We start from the raw sequence: 13,648 nt of genomic DNA on the forward strand, positions 1-13,648 counted from the left end.
AAAGGAAGAGTTCTCCTGCAGGAGAACAAGAATTCTCAGGAAAAAGTCTGTATTTGGAAATAGCATCTTTCAGATCATAAAAATGTTATCTTTCTTGGTATCTAAGCTGGAACAATATAAACCTTTGAGTGAATGTTGGAATTTGTGTTTCCTTTATTAGTTCAGCATGAAGGCTGAGAGGTAGGGTGTAGTGGGTTTTGTTTGTTTTTAAAGCCTGCTGCTCAAGATGTGTGAAAAAGTATTAATCTTCTTAGAGATGATTTTGAATAATACAAAGGCACTCATCTAAATAATTGTCTTGTCCTGTAGAAATAAAAAATCCTTGAAAAATCTCTACCGTCTGGTTGTTCGTCCTCATCGAGATGCAGTTTACCATGCCTGCTTTTCTAAGGATAGACAAAGAATAGCATCATGTGGAGCTGACAAAACTCTTCAGGTAAGACACCTGTGGATGAGTCAAAAATAGATGCTATACCATTTCATAAACATTTGTTAAATAGTCCTGTCACTTTTCTTCGGTTGCTGTGTGGAAATATTTGGATCTAGATTGTAATTGGAGACAAATTATTGAAAAGGCTGTATTATTGCATAAATGTCAAGTTGCATGTTCAGAGTAGTAAGCATTATCTTCAAGAGCTGAATGGTGGCATTTTAGGGTTTATGCCCTCACTGCCCTAATGTGTGAACATGAGATGACATGGAAAAGGTCACAGCCCAGCAATGCACCCCAGCTTATTTAATATTTACTTGCAAAAAATGTTATTTCCAGTCACAGTACTGAGAAGCAGTAAGATGTTTTAGGTACAGCTTTACTATTTATTTGGGATGGTAGTGGATGTTATGCCACTTCAGTGTTTAATTAGTTAAATTCCTTAATGCATAAGAAATACATCTGTGGAGAAAATGCCTGAAGCAGAGGACAGTATTAAATTGGATGCAGGCCCAAAGTGCTTAGAAAGCAGATTGGAAGAGACAGAGAGGAACATGACTAATATAAATTTGCCAGCAGTCTGCCTGGAGGGGAGTCAGCCAGCTCTCAAGAAAACTAGCAATCAGCCAGCCAGTAACCTGGTAAAGTACCCATATTCAGACAGCCAAAGGTAAGGGAAAAGAACAACTTTGCTGCAAGCCTTTGGTATTGTTTTTGATGCTTGAGAAGTTGAGTACTAAGTTGCTGCTCATTTGGCTACTTACTGTGTTGTTACTAGGTTTTTTATTTGCTTATTTTATTTGCTGGCCTGTACAGAATTCTGATCATGGCATCAACTTAGGAGATGCCTGATGGATGTACTCATGCTGTGCTGTAGTTGCTGTGCTGGGCTTCTGTACTTAATGGCCTCATTACTGACACTGCAGATTACTTATTTTTTTCTTCATTCTACACCCAAAAATATCTGTGGATTGCAATTGCATTTAAACTAAATGTTGATTGAAGAAATAATAGGAAAATTAGCCATAATCCTTTTTTCATTTTTAAATTTTGAGCTTCATGTTTTTTCTAATTATGGCTTAAGCTTTCCAGTTTTCAAGGCTACTTAAAAAAATGATTGCTGGATTAAGAACAGATACTCTGCAGAACTTACTGTGAAGGTAGATTTCCTGTTACTTCAGTACTTATGTTCTTATTTGAACAAATACCAACCATTTAATTGTCATTGGTATTTCTGTTCAATAAAAAAAAATCTGAAAAGTGCTGTAAAGAACACCTTGTGGTTTATTTTAATTATTAAGAATATGTAACCTTACATATTCTTACAAGATGGGAAGAGACACCTAATTTCCACCCCCTGCCCAACCCACACTGTCAAGTTAAATCCCAGAATTTGAGGAACTTGATTAATATGTAACACTTTTCCCCAACTGTCCTTTCATTGCCTATGTCTAACTTGAGACTGAAAAGTGTGACAATTTTCCTGCCAATTTTTCCCTACTTATTTTTGGTTTTTGTTCTTCCAATCATCAATTCTTTTGAAATTCTTACTTTAGATATATGGGTGTCTCATACATATAAAACTGCAATTTGTACTTTTATGAATATCTTAGATTTTAGATCTTATTTAGATTGTGTTTTCCAGTTACTTTTAAAATAGGCTGTGAAAAGGCATGGCTCTTAGCTTAAAGAGTGGAGGTAGGACAAAAGTATTTTGAAAAATACATTTTCCCTAATTCTCTCTCACAATTTCTGTCATCCGTGCAGGACTTTATAATTATGTTATTGTCCCTGAAATTATGAACACGTTAAAAAATCAACCCATTTTTTAAGAGCTTACATAAAGAGAGCTGTTTGAGATGATAAAAGAAACTTATATACGTGTTTTCATACTGTCTGCAAGTTGTAAGGTTTTACTGTTCCTTGGTTTAGGTGTTTAAAGCAGAAAGTGGAGAGAGACTCCTGGAGATAAATGCCCACGATGATGAAATACTCTGTTGCACTTTTTCTGCAGATGGGGAATTCGTAGCAACTTGTTCAAGTGATAAAAAAGTCAAGGTAAGGGAATGAGGAAAAGATTATTCTTTTTTAAAAACTCATAATTTGAATTTCTGTTTAATTAACTCAGCACAGATTCTTAAAACTAAAGGTGTTTTAAACTTAAATGTTATGTGGATAATTTAATACTTGACAAACAGAAAAGCCCCACTTGTTAGAGAAAATAAAAGATGCTTAATGTTAACATCATGCATGCAGAATTAACCACTTATTTTCTTTGTATGATTTGATGTTTCTTTTTAACTAGAACATAATGTGTGAGTCCAGTGCTATAACATCAGATGAATCTATCCATAACTCTTTTTTAATGCTTTTTTTCTGTTACCTGTGAAATAGTTGGGATTTTTAATTCCTCATTGTACTAGCAAAATCTTGTTGGAATTCCAGAATTTATCAGATTCCAATCTGAATTATGACCTCTGCCTTCATAATGTCTTGCTTCTTCATTTAAATATGTAATCTTTTCTCTTCAAAATATTTTTGAGGTATTATTAATAATGTTTTAGGACTTAATCTGTATTTCAGCATAATTTCCAGATTTTTAAAAACAATTACTTTAAATATATTTAAAAGTCTGTTTCATCTTTTAATTTTGCCTAGGTCTGGAATTCAAGAACAGGCCAGTGTAGGTGTGTGTATGAAGAGCACTCTGAGCAGGTCAATTGCTGCCAGTTCAATAACAAAAGTGGTCAGTACCTTCTGGCCACCTGCTCAAATGACACTTTCATCAAAGTAAGTGGAAAACGTTGAGATTATTCTCATGCTGTTTGTTATGACAGGGTAGTTGTTGATGTATAAATACGTCTAAACACTGTCAAGTAATGTTTTTTTTAATGAGCCTGGTGGAAGAGACATGGCAACAGATTGAGAGTATTGACTACAGCTCTGTTATCAGATTTCAGCAGAATAGAAGTGTTTATACTCAGCAAAGGAGAATGGACAAGTCCCCTTTGGTAGGGCATGAAGGTGAGGGCTTTGGTCTGATGATATTCAAATTGTTCAAGACAAACTTAAGAGAATTATTTTTGTTGAAGTGTGTAAGCTACATAAATCTAATTTAGGAAGCTGAAAAGGAATGAGGCAAGACACAGCTTTTTTCACAGTCTGAGGAAACTTTCAGTAATTTTGTGCTGGTCAGGGCCTTGTCTGCACTGTACAGAAAGTTTTAACTAGATTTATGTAATTCTGATGTTAATAGCTTTCATGTATCTTACCCAATAGAGGTAAATTATGGGGTAGCCAGGGACATAGCATCCAGTCCATGAGCATGTGGGTAAAACTAAGAAAAGATAAAAGTGGTGTTTCAGTTGCCAGTGTATGATTTTGAGAAGAGCATGAGTGATTGGTCTTTAAATAATTCATTATTATAATTATATTTATATGTTTATTTCTCTTACAGATTTGGGATTTGAATGAAAAATACTGTAGAAATACGATGATAGGTCACGAAAATTCTGTCAATCACTGCAGATTTTCACCAAATGATGAGTATGTTGCTAGCTGCTCGACAGATGGAACAGTAAAGGTATACAGTATATTTTGAAATCAACCCTTTGTTTTGATGATGGATGGGCAGGTTTTGCATCAAATGCAAAATATGTATAAGAAAGTTTTTGTCTGCATGATCGGCTTTAATGAATTAAATCCTGAAACAGTTGATTATTGATCATCTGTAATGATGACCAAGTTTTGGTCATCATTAATTTAATGTAGGATTTGTAATGCAGGATTTTGTAATGCAGGATTTTGAAATGGCTTGTCCAGTACCAGGAGAAAAAATTTGACTGCTCGTAATTGCAAATAAATGCTAACTAGCCTCAGTTTGAATATTTTTGTCCCCTATGCACTTTGTTAAGAAAACACAAGTGGGGAGTAAAAATTGTTTAACCAGAAATAGTAGTAAGTTTTTAGGTTAATTGAAAGTTTTGTCATCTCTGAAAATGAATCATCAGGAGACATAAAAAATAAAACCAATTTCCATGTGCTATTTTCTTGTATGCACTAGAAGAAAACTGAGAGGTTTGTGTTTTTCTGAGAGTGTATTATTTTTATTACCTCTAGTTGCAACAGAATTATGCTATTTCAGAATTGCAATTCTTAAAACACTGTTATGTTTCTATGTAGTTGCTAAATCAGGAAGGAAGGATTGCTGTAGCTGTTGTTCATAATGAAAAGTGTGGTGAAGGGGGCAGAAGTGTTTCCCTAGATTTTTGGCAGGTCCCTCAGTGAAATTAAGGTGCAAGGTGCTAGATGTGTACGAGATTTCTCATGGTGAGTAGATTGTTTACAGAGTTGCAGGGTGGTGTTATTTTTGGTTTTATTCTTTTTTTAAGTAGAAATTCAGGCAGCATTGTAGCTGGAATGATAGGAGGGAAAAACCCAAGGAGAAGGCTCTGCTACAGCATAATCCTCTCTGTGGTTTGTTTTTATTTCTTAATTTGCATTTCTCTCTTTTTTTTTTTTTATATGTAAGTCATTTGGACTTGTGAATATTCTAATGCTATTTGTTGACTGGGGAAAGTAAAAAGGACTTTTGTATTTTATTCCCTGCCCTTTTTTCCAAAGAAGTAGTTGGGAGCTCTCTCTTGTTGTTTTCTGTACCTATATCAGCCAATAGATTGTGTCTGTTTCCTGTTTATTCCAGCTTTGGGAAGCGCGCTCAGGAAATGAACTGAAAAGTATTGAGATAAAAGACTTCTTTAAAAATGCAGATGAACAACCAGATGATGTGGAAGTTTTAGTAAAATGTTGCTCTTGGTCCAGAAATGGTAACACGATTTTGGTGGTAGCCAAAAATAAGCTTTTGGTAAGTACCTCACTTCAGTAATCTTTTTGGAGGTAGTGTGTTACAATAGAGGTAGAAATTATGATTACAGCTTAAATAGCAGGCCGTTAAGATCTTGCAGATAGAAGTGCCTGATTTCAAGTGTGAGTAAATAAAAAATACGTGGTCAACAAACCTGTGACTAAGAGAAATACCGTCTGAATTCAAGAATGTACAGTGTTGAGCATTTAAGCTATTTGTCAGTAGTGAAGTCATTCAAGCAGGGTTTCTATTGTAATTATGTGTTCACAGCTTTTTGACATCAACACCTGTGGTTTGTTGACTCAAGTCGTTGTCAGTCATCACAGCACAATCCAATACTGTGACTTCTGTCCTGGGGATGAGTTAGTAGCAGTTGCTTTGTCTCACTGCTCTGTTGAGGTAAGTGTCTGCCATATACCACGGAAGACTACTTGCAATTTAAAATGTTACATTTGTCCTGATAGTTTCTCATATGCAGAGATAAAACGTATGCAGCTATTTTTAGCAGGCTTTTGATGTGCTCCGTTCTTTCTAATTTTCATTTGTTTCTTAAATTTAAAATACCAACTGGGAACTAGTGTTTTAAAGTTACATGTTCATTTTGCACAATACAACCACATTTATCTAAAACTAAACTAGCCTACTAAAGTATCTAAAGCTATTCTTGTCATTCTCAGGAGTATTGCTTAACTCAAACCAAACCCTCTTTCCTTCTGTGTGCTGGTACATAAAAAGGAAGGAAACATCTAGAATAACTTTGAGGCTAGCATGGCTAGAGTAGGTCTGTACAAATATCAAGTTTGGGGCTGGTGTTAGTTTGGGGTTTTTTGTTGTTGTTTTTTGGGGATCTTTTGGTTTTCCAATCTGTACAGTCAAGCAGAACTTGTATTTTCTTTATAAAGTGGTTTTTTTTCCCCCCTGTGTCTTTTAAAATCATGGCAGTAAAACAGGCTGCTGATTCCATTTCCCTGACCATTGAAATCTGATAAGCAGGGGCAGTTCTTGTTACATTTGATTTCAGAATAAGAACTAAGAAAATACTAGAAGACATAGTAATTAAGTGTCTCAGTTAGTAAGTGATTAGTGCACTTGCACTATTTTTCACTGTAAATGCAATTTAAATACTTTTGAGTTTTTCTTTCATATCTTTATTGTAGTTATGGAATATTAAGTCTTTATCAAAAGTGGCATATTGCAGAGGACACATGAGCTGGGTTCACTGTGTGACATTTTCGCCAGATGGATCTTTATTTCTGACCTCATCTGATGACCAGACAATACGTGTAAGATAACTTTTCTTTTTTGAAATATCTAAATTTAGATAGGTATTAAGTTACTCATTTAAGGAATTGTTTACTGTGAAATCATAGATCATATAAAATACATAGAAATATACTTGTGTATTTTGTATGTAAGTTTATAGTCAACATAAATTTAAATATTTGTTATAAAATAATTTACATATACAGTAAAATGTGCTGGCTTTTTTGCTTTATTTACTGTTTATCTAAATTTCCTCTCTATCTATATGATTTTTTAAAGTCTGGTCGCACTTCAAGAATAATTATAACCTTCTGTTTTGTTTTACATTTTATCTGAATTGGGAATTTTGAAGATTTTTGAGGATTCTAGCAGACTGAATGTGTTTCATTGTTAGGTATATTTGCTGTTAATATTTAGGATAGATTTCTGTAATTGTAATTCTGATTAAAACCTGTGAAAATATAACTATATCTTACCAAGGTAACATTTCCCTTTCTCCCAAGTTAACACATACATTCTTGAAATTTTGAAAGTAATTGAAATATAGAAATATGTGTTTCATATTTTTTGTAACTGGATTTTAATGCTTCTCTTTGTACTAGAAAATTTTGGATGTTACGTCTGTGACTCTAAAGACAGAGAAGTCTTGGAGTCAGCCTGGGAGAAAAAGTTTTATTTCATCTGTTGGAATCACTGTAGTAATTGCACAACTTTCCCCAGTATCAAAACCAACAGAAACATCATTTTCATTGTTTTAAAAAGTCAGTGTTACTTACAACTTTAGAAGCCTTCAGTTTACAAGTGCTGTTGTTCAGCAAGTTTTATGTCTTGTTCTTTAATAAAGCTAATGAAATTCTGTGTTATTCAACAGATCTGGGAAACAAAGAAGGTGTGCAAATCTTCTGATGCTGTGCTGAAGAGTGAGCTAGATGTTTTGTTTCACAATGGTGAAGTGATGATTTTAGCCATCTACAATCAGAAGAATTTACAAGTAAGATGTATTTACCAATATTTTAGTATGTTTGACTGTTACCTGCAAATCTCAGTAGAAAACTGATGAAGCACTGAAAGAACCTCTTGTTCTTGGCTTTCAAGAGTTGAATTTGTAGCAGATGACTCAGTGTGTAAAATAACATTTTTGTATCTAGAAACTGTGCCTAGTTTAGTAAGTGAAAAAATGGGGTTTGAGGGGAAATTTCTATGCTGATGTTGAAACTGAGTCTGGATGCAGAGGACCAGAACTCATCCCTTCCTGATGGGGGTCTGGGGGCCCTCCAGGTGGCTCAGATGTGCACAGCAATGTGTACCATGTAGAGCACCTATAGAGGGGGTGGTGTTACACAGCAAATGCTGTAATGCTCCTAAGCTCTGTGTTACAGCTGAAGGAATCCTCTCAAACTGGGGCAGTGAGAGATGTGAGCCCAGTTTGCACTAAAGGAAATAATGGCCACATTCTCACTACTGTGAGCCCTGCCACACCAGGTGCTAGGTACACCAACATCCAAAGTGGTTTATGAAAGCAACTCGTAATTTAAAGTTCATAACTGTTCCCTTTGGCATTCTCAGCTCTATATGATAATTTATTTAAGTTTAAATTTAAAAATATTACAATACCTTAGTTACCTTCTGTTATTGAAGGGGTACTGGGGACAGTTAAAGGTGATATAGAGATTCTATCATTAGAAGGTATGAAAAGACACTTTATTATTAGAAATTTACAGTTTTTACAGAAACAATGGTGGACTTAAGACTTGATTGGTTTTTAGGAATTTTTTCTTACATGATTGGTGAGCTAGGAATAGTACACTTTGGAGAGCTATATATATAAACTATGGTACAGAAAGAGAGATAATAATTGTTTGAATTCTTTCTTTTAATTTCTTTTAGCTTTTACACAGTTTCCTAGGATTTTCCTGGGAGAACTTTGTTTCTCTGTTTAGAGGATGTGTAATTACTACAATCTTCCTATTTTACAGCTGATCAATGGAAATACAGACAATGTTATTATGCAGACAGCAGCCCAAGAATCCCCCATTTCCTGCTGTTGCTTAAGTGAAGATCTTAAATTTGCAGCTTTTGGACAGGAGAGTGGAACAATAAAGGTATTAAATCCTAAATCTGTTTTTAAAAACAGTAGGAAAACAATCTTCTTTATGCTTTTTCTTTTTAAATAAATGTTATTTGGATAGCTTCATACAATAATATTCTTCAATATAGTAATTAAATTTATATTTGTGAATGATGTCTACATTAAAATAACTGAAAGGTAATGCTAATAATCTAGCTCTGAATTTCATTTTACCCAGACTACACTAATAGGAATTTTTGGTTGTTCCAATCCAATGACTTAATATCATGTATCTGCAATCTCATGTAATTTAAGAAAGAATTTGCATGTTCTTGTTTTCCTCAAGGGTGTCAAATAAATGCAATTACTGTATTCTTCATTGTAAAGGTACTGCAGTTGTCAGATGGGAAGGTTCTGAAGTCCTGGCAGGCCTACAGGACGTCTGTGCAGCACTGTCGATTTACACCCGACTGTCAGACCCTCATCTTGAGTGCTCATGATTCAGTTATACAGGTTTGGGCAATATTTAAAAAGATAATGCTGTAACTTACTTAAAATAAAGGGCTTTTGTTCTATAGATAATGTAAACTCAGTAAATTACTACTGTATTCTGCATATCCAGGGGCAAAGGACTGTAGAAAGTGTAGCTTTTATTTATGCCTTATGTGATAATGAATATTACATATTTTTACTGCTGTGGTTGCTAGAAAGGCTTTCAGAAGAGTAAAAGAGTCATTAGTTGTCAAACAAGGTGTCTCAGCAGTTCTGAAATGAGAGTTTGGGATGCTGTAGGTCTGTCAGCGTGCTTGCTTCCACTGTCTTGGGGACTGATGTAAAAAGTCCCCAAGCAGGCTGGTGTGCCCACCCTGTCCAGTGCAGTGCTGAAAACCAGCTAGAAATAGAGTGGCTGCACTAATGTGGGCTCAGATTAGGAACCTCTGCCTCTCAGCAAGGTGGGTTTGCTCCAAAAGTGCATTCTAGTGTGTCTGTGTCAGCATTATCCACCTCAGGGCTGCAGTTCTGCAGCAAGGATCCGTGTCTCACTTGGAGCTTGCTGGGCCCTGTCTTGTTCTGCAGAGCACTTCAGAGTGCTGACAGAATCCCTAGGCACGTGATGGAGCTGCTCAGGAGCCTTCAGGAGCCCACACAGCCAAACCTGGAGGTGGAACAAAACCTCCAAAGCACTCCTGGGTGCTGATCCTCCGCCTGGGATCCTTCTCCTGGGTCTGCTGTGGGAAGCGTTTCTGCTGGCCCTCAGCTCCCTCTGGTGGGCTGAACCCCCAGGACTGTCCCCTGCACACACAGCTTTCTGTTCACCCTGCTGCAGGAAACCTCTTCCTGTGAAAACTATTAAATCATTTCTATTTAAAATAAGTTGATGCTTAATAGCTTCTGTAGAAAAAATTTCATGTAACTAATTTTGCAATGAATAGTTGAATAGAAGATAGAAGTGTCATTTTGTTATAAAAACGCAAAACAAAGTGGAAGTTCATTAAAAATGCCCTTTAAAAATATGAAAGAAATCAAATTTAAATAAGTGAAACATGAGGTCTGCCAGGTGAAATAAGTCTATGTGTGGTAACGATCAAAGGTTTAAAACCCCAAACTACTGAGATGTCTGAAAGCTGTCATTTTGTTTTTGTTTTTTTTTTTTTTTTTTAATTACTAGTGAATTTTAAGTATCAAATTCACTTTGCAAAGAAGATGACATGGGGGTATTATAAAGAGCTCTGTCATAGGTTGACCATTAAATACTATGGCACCCTCAATCTTCAGCATCTCCTTTATAGATTACTTCAATATCTAACATTTTAATTAATCACCACCACCACAAGAACTTAATATTAGTCCTGTTACTTAAAAAGTTAGTAAATGCTTCTTATGTTGCTGTTTCACTTTTTAAAAAAATGTATTTGATTTTTGTGATTAGGTATGGAATTGGCAATTGAGTGAATGTGTGTTTCTCAGAGGGCACAAGGAAGCAATCAAGGATTTTAGACTTCTGGAAAATTCAAAAATTCTCTCTTGGTCATTTGATGGAACTGTTAAGGTGAGTAAAAGAAATCACATCAAACACATTTGACTGTCTCTTGTAATATTTGGTATTTTCTACATTTTGTGTGGGCACACATTTTACTGAATCAATTGTAAAGTGTAAGCTGACTTTTAAGACAGAATTGGTGGATTTTCTATTATATTAAGATCTACACTGTTGTATTTTAACTATACCAGTGAGTATAACAAAATATTGGCCACATCAGAACTATCTAACTGAGTTTTATCCCTTATATATTGTTTTGTAAGATGTGTTTTAACCAAATTTTACTGTGTTAAAAAGTACATTTTTTTCTGTATGTATGGTAGGTTTGGAATATCACCACTGGAAACCCAGAAAAAGATTTTGCTTGTCATGGAGGTGCTGTTCTTTCCTGTGCTGTTTCACCTGATGGTAGTAAATTTTCATCTGCTTCTGCCGACAAAACTGCAAAGGTTGGTTACCTTCTGTACAGAAATAAAAAAGATACCTTATTTGTCCTGAAAAGTAGTCGGTATTTTTCATTTTGAGGTAACTAGTGATTATTCAAGTTATCCTGTTGTATTTTTAGTTTTAAATTTCCTACATCTGTCAACATGTTACTAAAGCTGCTGCAGTCATTTGCCATTGATCTTGGATATAATTTAAGCCTAGTGGCTTCTGTACAAATAAAATGTGTGTTTCATGCACAGTTTTGTGCAGAACGCTTTGTTTATTTCTCTGTATTGATATGTTGATAGCCTGACATCCTTAATTGGTAAAGTTAAGAGAAATTTCTGAGACTTACAGTGAAGTTTCTGTTCATAGGTTCAGAAGACAGGTGCACAAAGTAGTGAACTGGGGCTGCCCCATTATGTTCCTAAAACATTCCATTAGATTTCTAAAGTATAATTTTCAAGTGATTGATGAATCCTATTTCTGTGAATGGCTTTAAACTTCCTTGTAAATATATAGGTTTCATTAAAAGGTATATTCCAAGGAAAGATACATACAGTCAGTTCAGTAATTCATACAAGTGCATTCTTGTGTGATTCAGATAATAAAAAAGGAAACCAGACTCTACAGTATAACACATTTACATAAATCCACATACAAATATGCATATGTATAAAAAGTCTTATGTACAGTTTAATGCTAATGTCTTTTAGAAAGAAATTGTAGCTGGTTTTGAACTTGTCTTTCACTCCTCTGTAATGTTTTCCATTTAGATATGGAGCTTTGAAAGTTCATCTGTTGTTCACGAACTGAAAGCCCACGAAGCCTGTGTGCGGTGCTGTGCTTTCTCTCCTGATAACAGACTGTTGGCCACTGGAGATGATAAAGGAGAAATAAGGGTACTGCTCTAATCTTGATGTTATTTTATAATTCAGTTGATTGGCAGTTCACAGACAGAAGAGTTCTTATAGTTTGTGTTCTGCATGTCTAATTCCATAGCATTGTGGTGAACATTAGGGTGAAAATAGCAAAGTTTGCCACATAAGGCAGTAGTTTGTAAGCATATTGATAGATTTATGTTCCATGAATGCGAAGGAACTGATTCACATGATTTAATAATAATTCTACTGTGAATTCATGTGTGATTAAATCCTCTATATAAGATACAGTTCTAAGACAAGATTTTTTAAAAATTATTTTGGCACTTCAAGTAGAATATATATTTGCAAGGTGGTTTTTTTTTTCTCTAATACAGAAAATGCATTTTAGGTTTCCTTATTTGAGGCATTTCTTTCCCTGTTAAGTTTCCTTCTATAAATACTTTCTTCTCTTTCAGATTTGGGATGTTTTAACAGGTGCATTACTTCATTTCTGCTCCCCAGTTACTGTAGAGGAAGGAGAACCAACACATGGGGGTTGGGTAACAGACCTCTGCTTTTCTCCTGACAGTAAAATGCTTGTGTCATCTGGAGGTTATCTTAAGGTAAGCCTTGAAATAAAACAATACCCTGTCATACCTTACTAAATGGCAATGCTCTGACAATTAAGACTAATTCAATACCCAGACCTGAAACATTTTACTTTATGCAAAGCTGCTTCATTTTTGTGATGGTCTAGCACTTTCACTTTTTCCCCTATCTGCAACCCCCCTGAAAAAGTCTTTTAAGAATTCAGGTTTGTTTTCAAACTCCATACATTCCATTTTTATTAACTTCAGATTTTCATTTGCAATGTCCTTCCTTAACACCTTTAATTGTAAAGATTCCAGTCATTTTTGTCTTCCTTAATATTACTCACTTTTGACAGCAATTATGTTCTTTATAATGAGCAGAAAAATGCTCTATATCAGGCTTTTTTTTGAGATACTGAGGTTTATATTTTGTAATAAGTACAAATCCAGAAGAAATTGCAGGTGATGATTTCTGCCTTGAAAGACGTTTTATAAGTAATATTTGGAGGAAATCAGTGTTGTCATCAATCTTTCATTGGTTCATGCATCTACTGGGCATATGTTTTTTGGGGAAAGGGAAGAGATGGCCTTTCAGTCTGTGAATGGTTCTTTGAAATTTTAAATTACTCATGAGGTTTTGTGTTGGTTTTTTCCCCCTTGTGATAGCCAGCACCTGTTATTAGAAAGGTGTTATCTGTGTGTTTGTGAAATGACAGGTGGCAAAGTTCTCACCTCGGAGGGATGGAGTTTAGCTGGCTGTTGGTCAGTCTCTAGGTGTTAGACATGCTATCAGACTAATTCTTTGAAGTCAGTAACCATGTAACAAGGAGTTGAAATTTCTGAGTTATTTTTGAAAGCACCTTCTGATGTTCATTTTATATTAAAGAATAAGACATACTTTGTTTCCAGCTTCCTCCTCATTTTATCATGTGGTTGCAGAGTATGACATTGTGATACTTCTTAGAGTATAGAATGGTTTAGGATGTTAGGGACATCTGGAATTCTTCTAGTCCAGCCCCTTGCTAGAAGTCGTTTGCAGAGTTAGGTAAAATTGTTTAGGGCCTTGCCCCATAAAATATTGTCCCCAGTCCAACAGGGTTGCC

The 13,648-nt window shown here is 35.1% G+C and overlaps 1 protein-coding gene across 6 annotated transcripts in view; it reads left to right on the forward strand.

Moving 5' to 3' along the window:
• APAF1 (apoptotic peptidase activating factor 1) overlaps positions 1-13,648 on the forward strand; it is a 31,584-nt gene that overhangs the window by 14,411 nt on the left and 3,525 nt on the right. Inside the window, exons 13-26 of one of the 6 annotated variants that reach the window (XM_039704028.1) lie at positions 310-436; positions 2,363-2,488; positions 3,089-3,220; positions 3,888-4,013; positions 5,133-5,294; positions 5,565-5,693; positions 6,452-6,577; positions 7,429-7,548; positions 8,534-8,659; positions 9,013-9,138; positions 10,556-10,675; positions 10,990-11,115; positions 11,869-11,994; positions 12,432-12,578. In XM_039704028.1, the coding sequence (XP_039559962.1) occupies positions 310-436; positions 2,363-2,488; positions 3,089-3,220; positions 3,888-4,013; positions 5,133-5,294; positions 5,565-5,693; positions 6,452-6,577; positions 7,429-7,548; positions 8,534-8,659; positions 9,013-9,138; positions 10,556-10,675; positions 10,990-11,115; positions 11,869-11,994; positions 12,432-12,578 (1,819 nt within the window). Of the gene's footprint in view, positions 1-309; positions 437-884; positions 1,101-2,362; positions 2,491-3,088; positions 3,221-3,887; positions 4,014-5,132; positions 5,295-5,564; positions 5,694-6,451; positions 6,578-7,428; positions 7,549-8,533; positions 8,660-9,012; positions 9,139-10,555; positions 10,676-10,989; positions 11,116-11,868; positions 11,995-12,431; positions 12,579-13,648 lie in introns of those variants that run through there. The other 5 variants (XR_005626970.1, XM_039704033.1, XM_039704029.1 and 2 more) reach the window with 5 other exon arrangements.

Source organism: Passer montanus, unplaced genomic scaffold (genome assembly GCF_014805655.1).
Source record: "Passer montanus isolate IOZ18808 unplaced genomic scaffold, ASM1480565v1 scaffold17, whole genome shotgun sequence".
Lineage (NCBI taxonomy): Eukaryota > Metazoa > Chordata > Aves > Passeriformes > Passeridae > Passer > Passer montanus.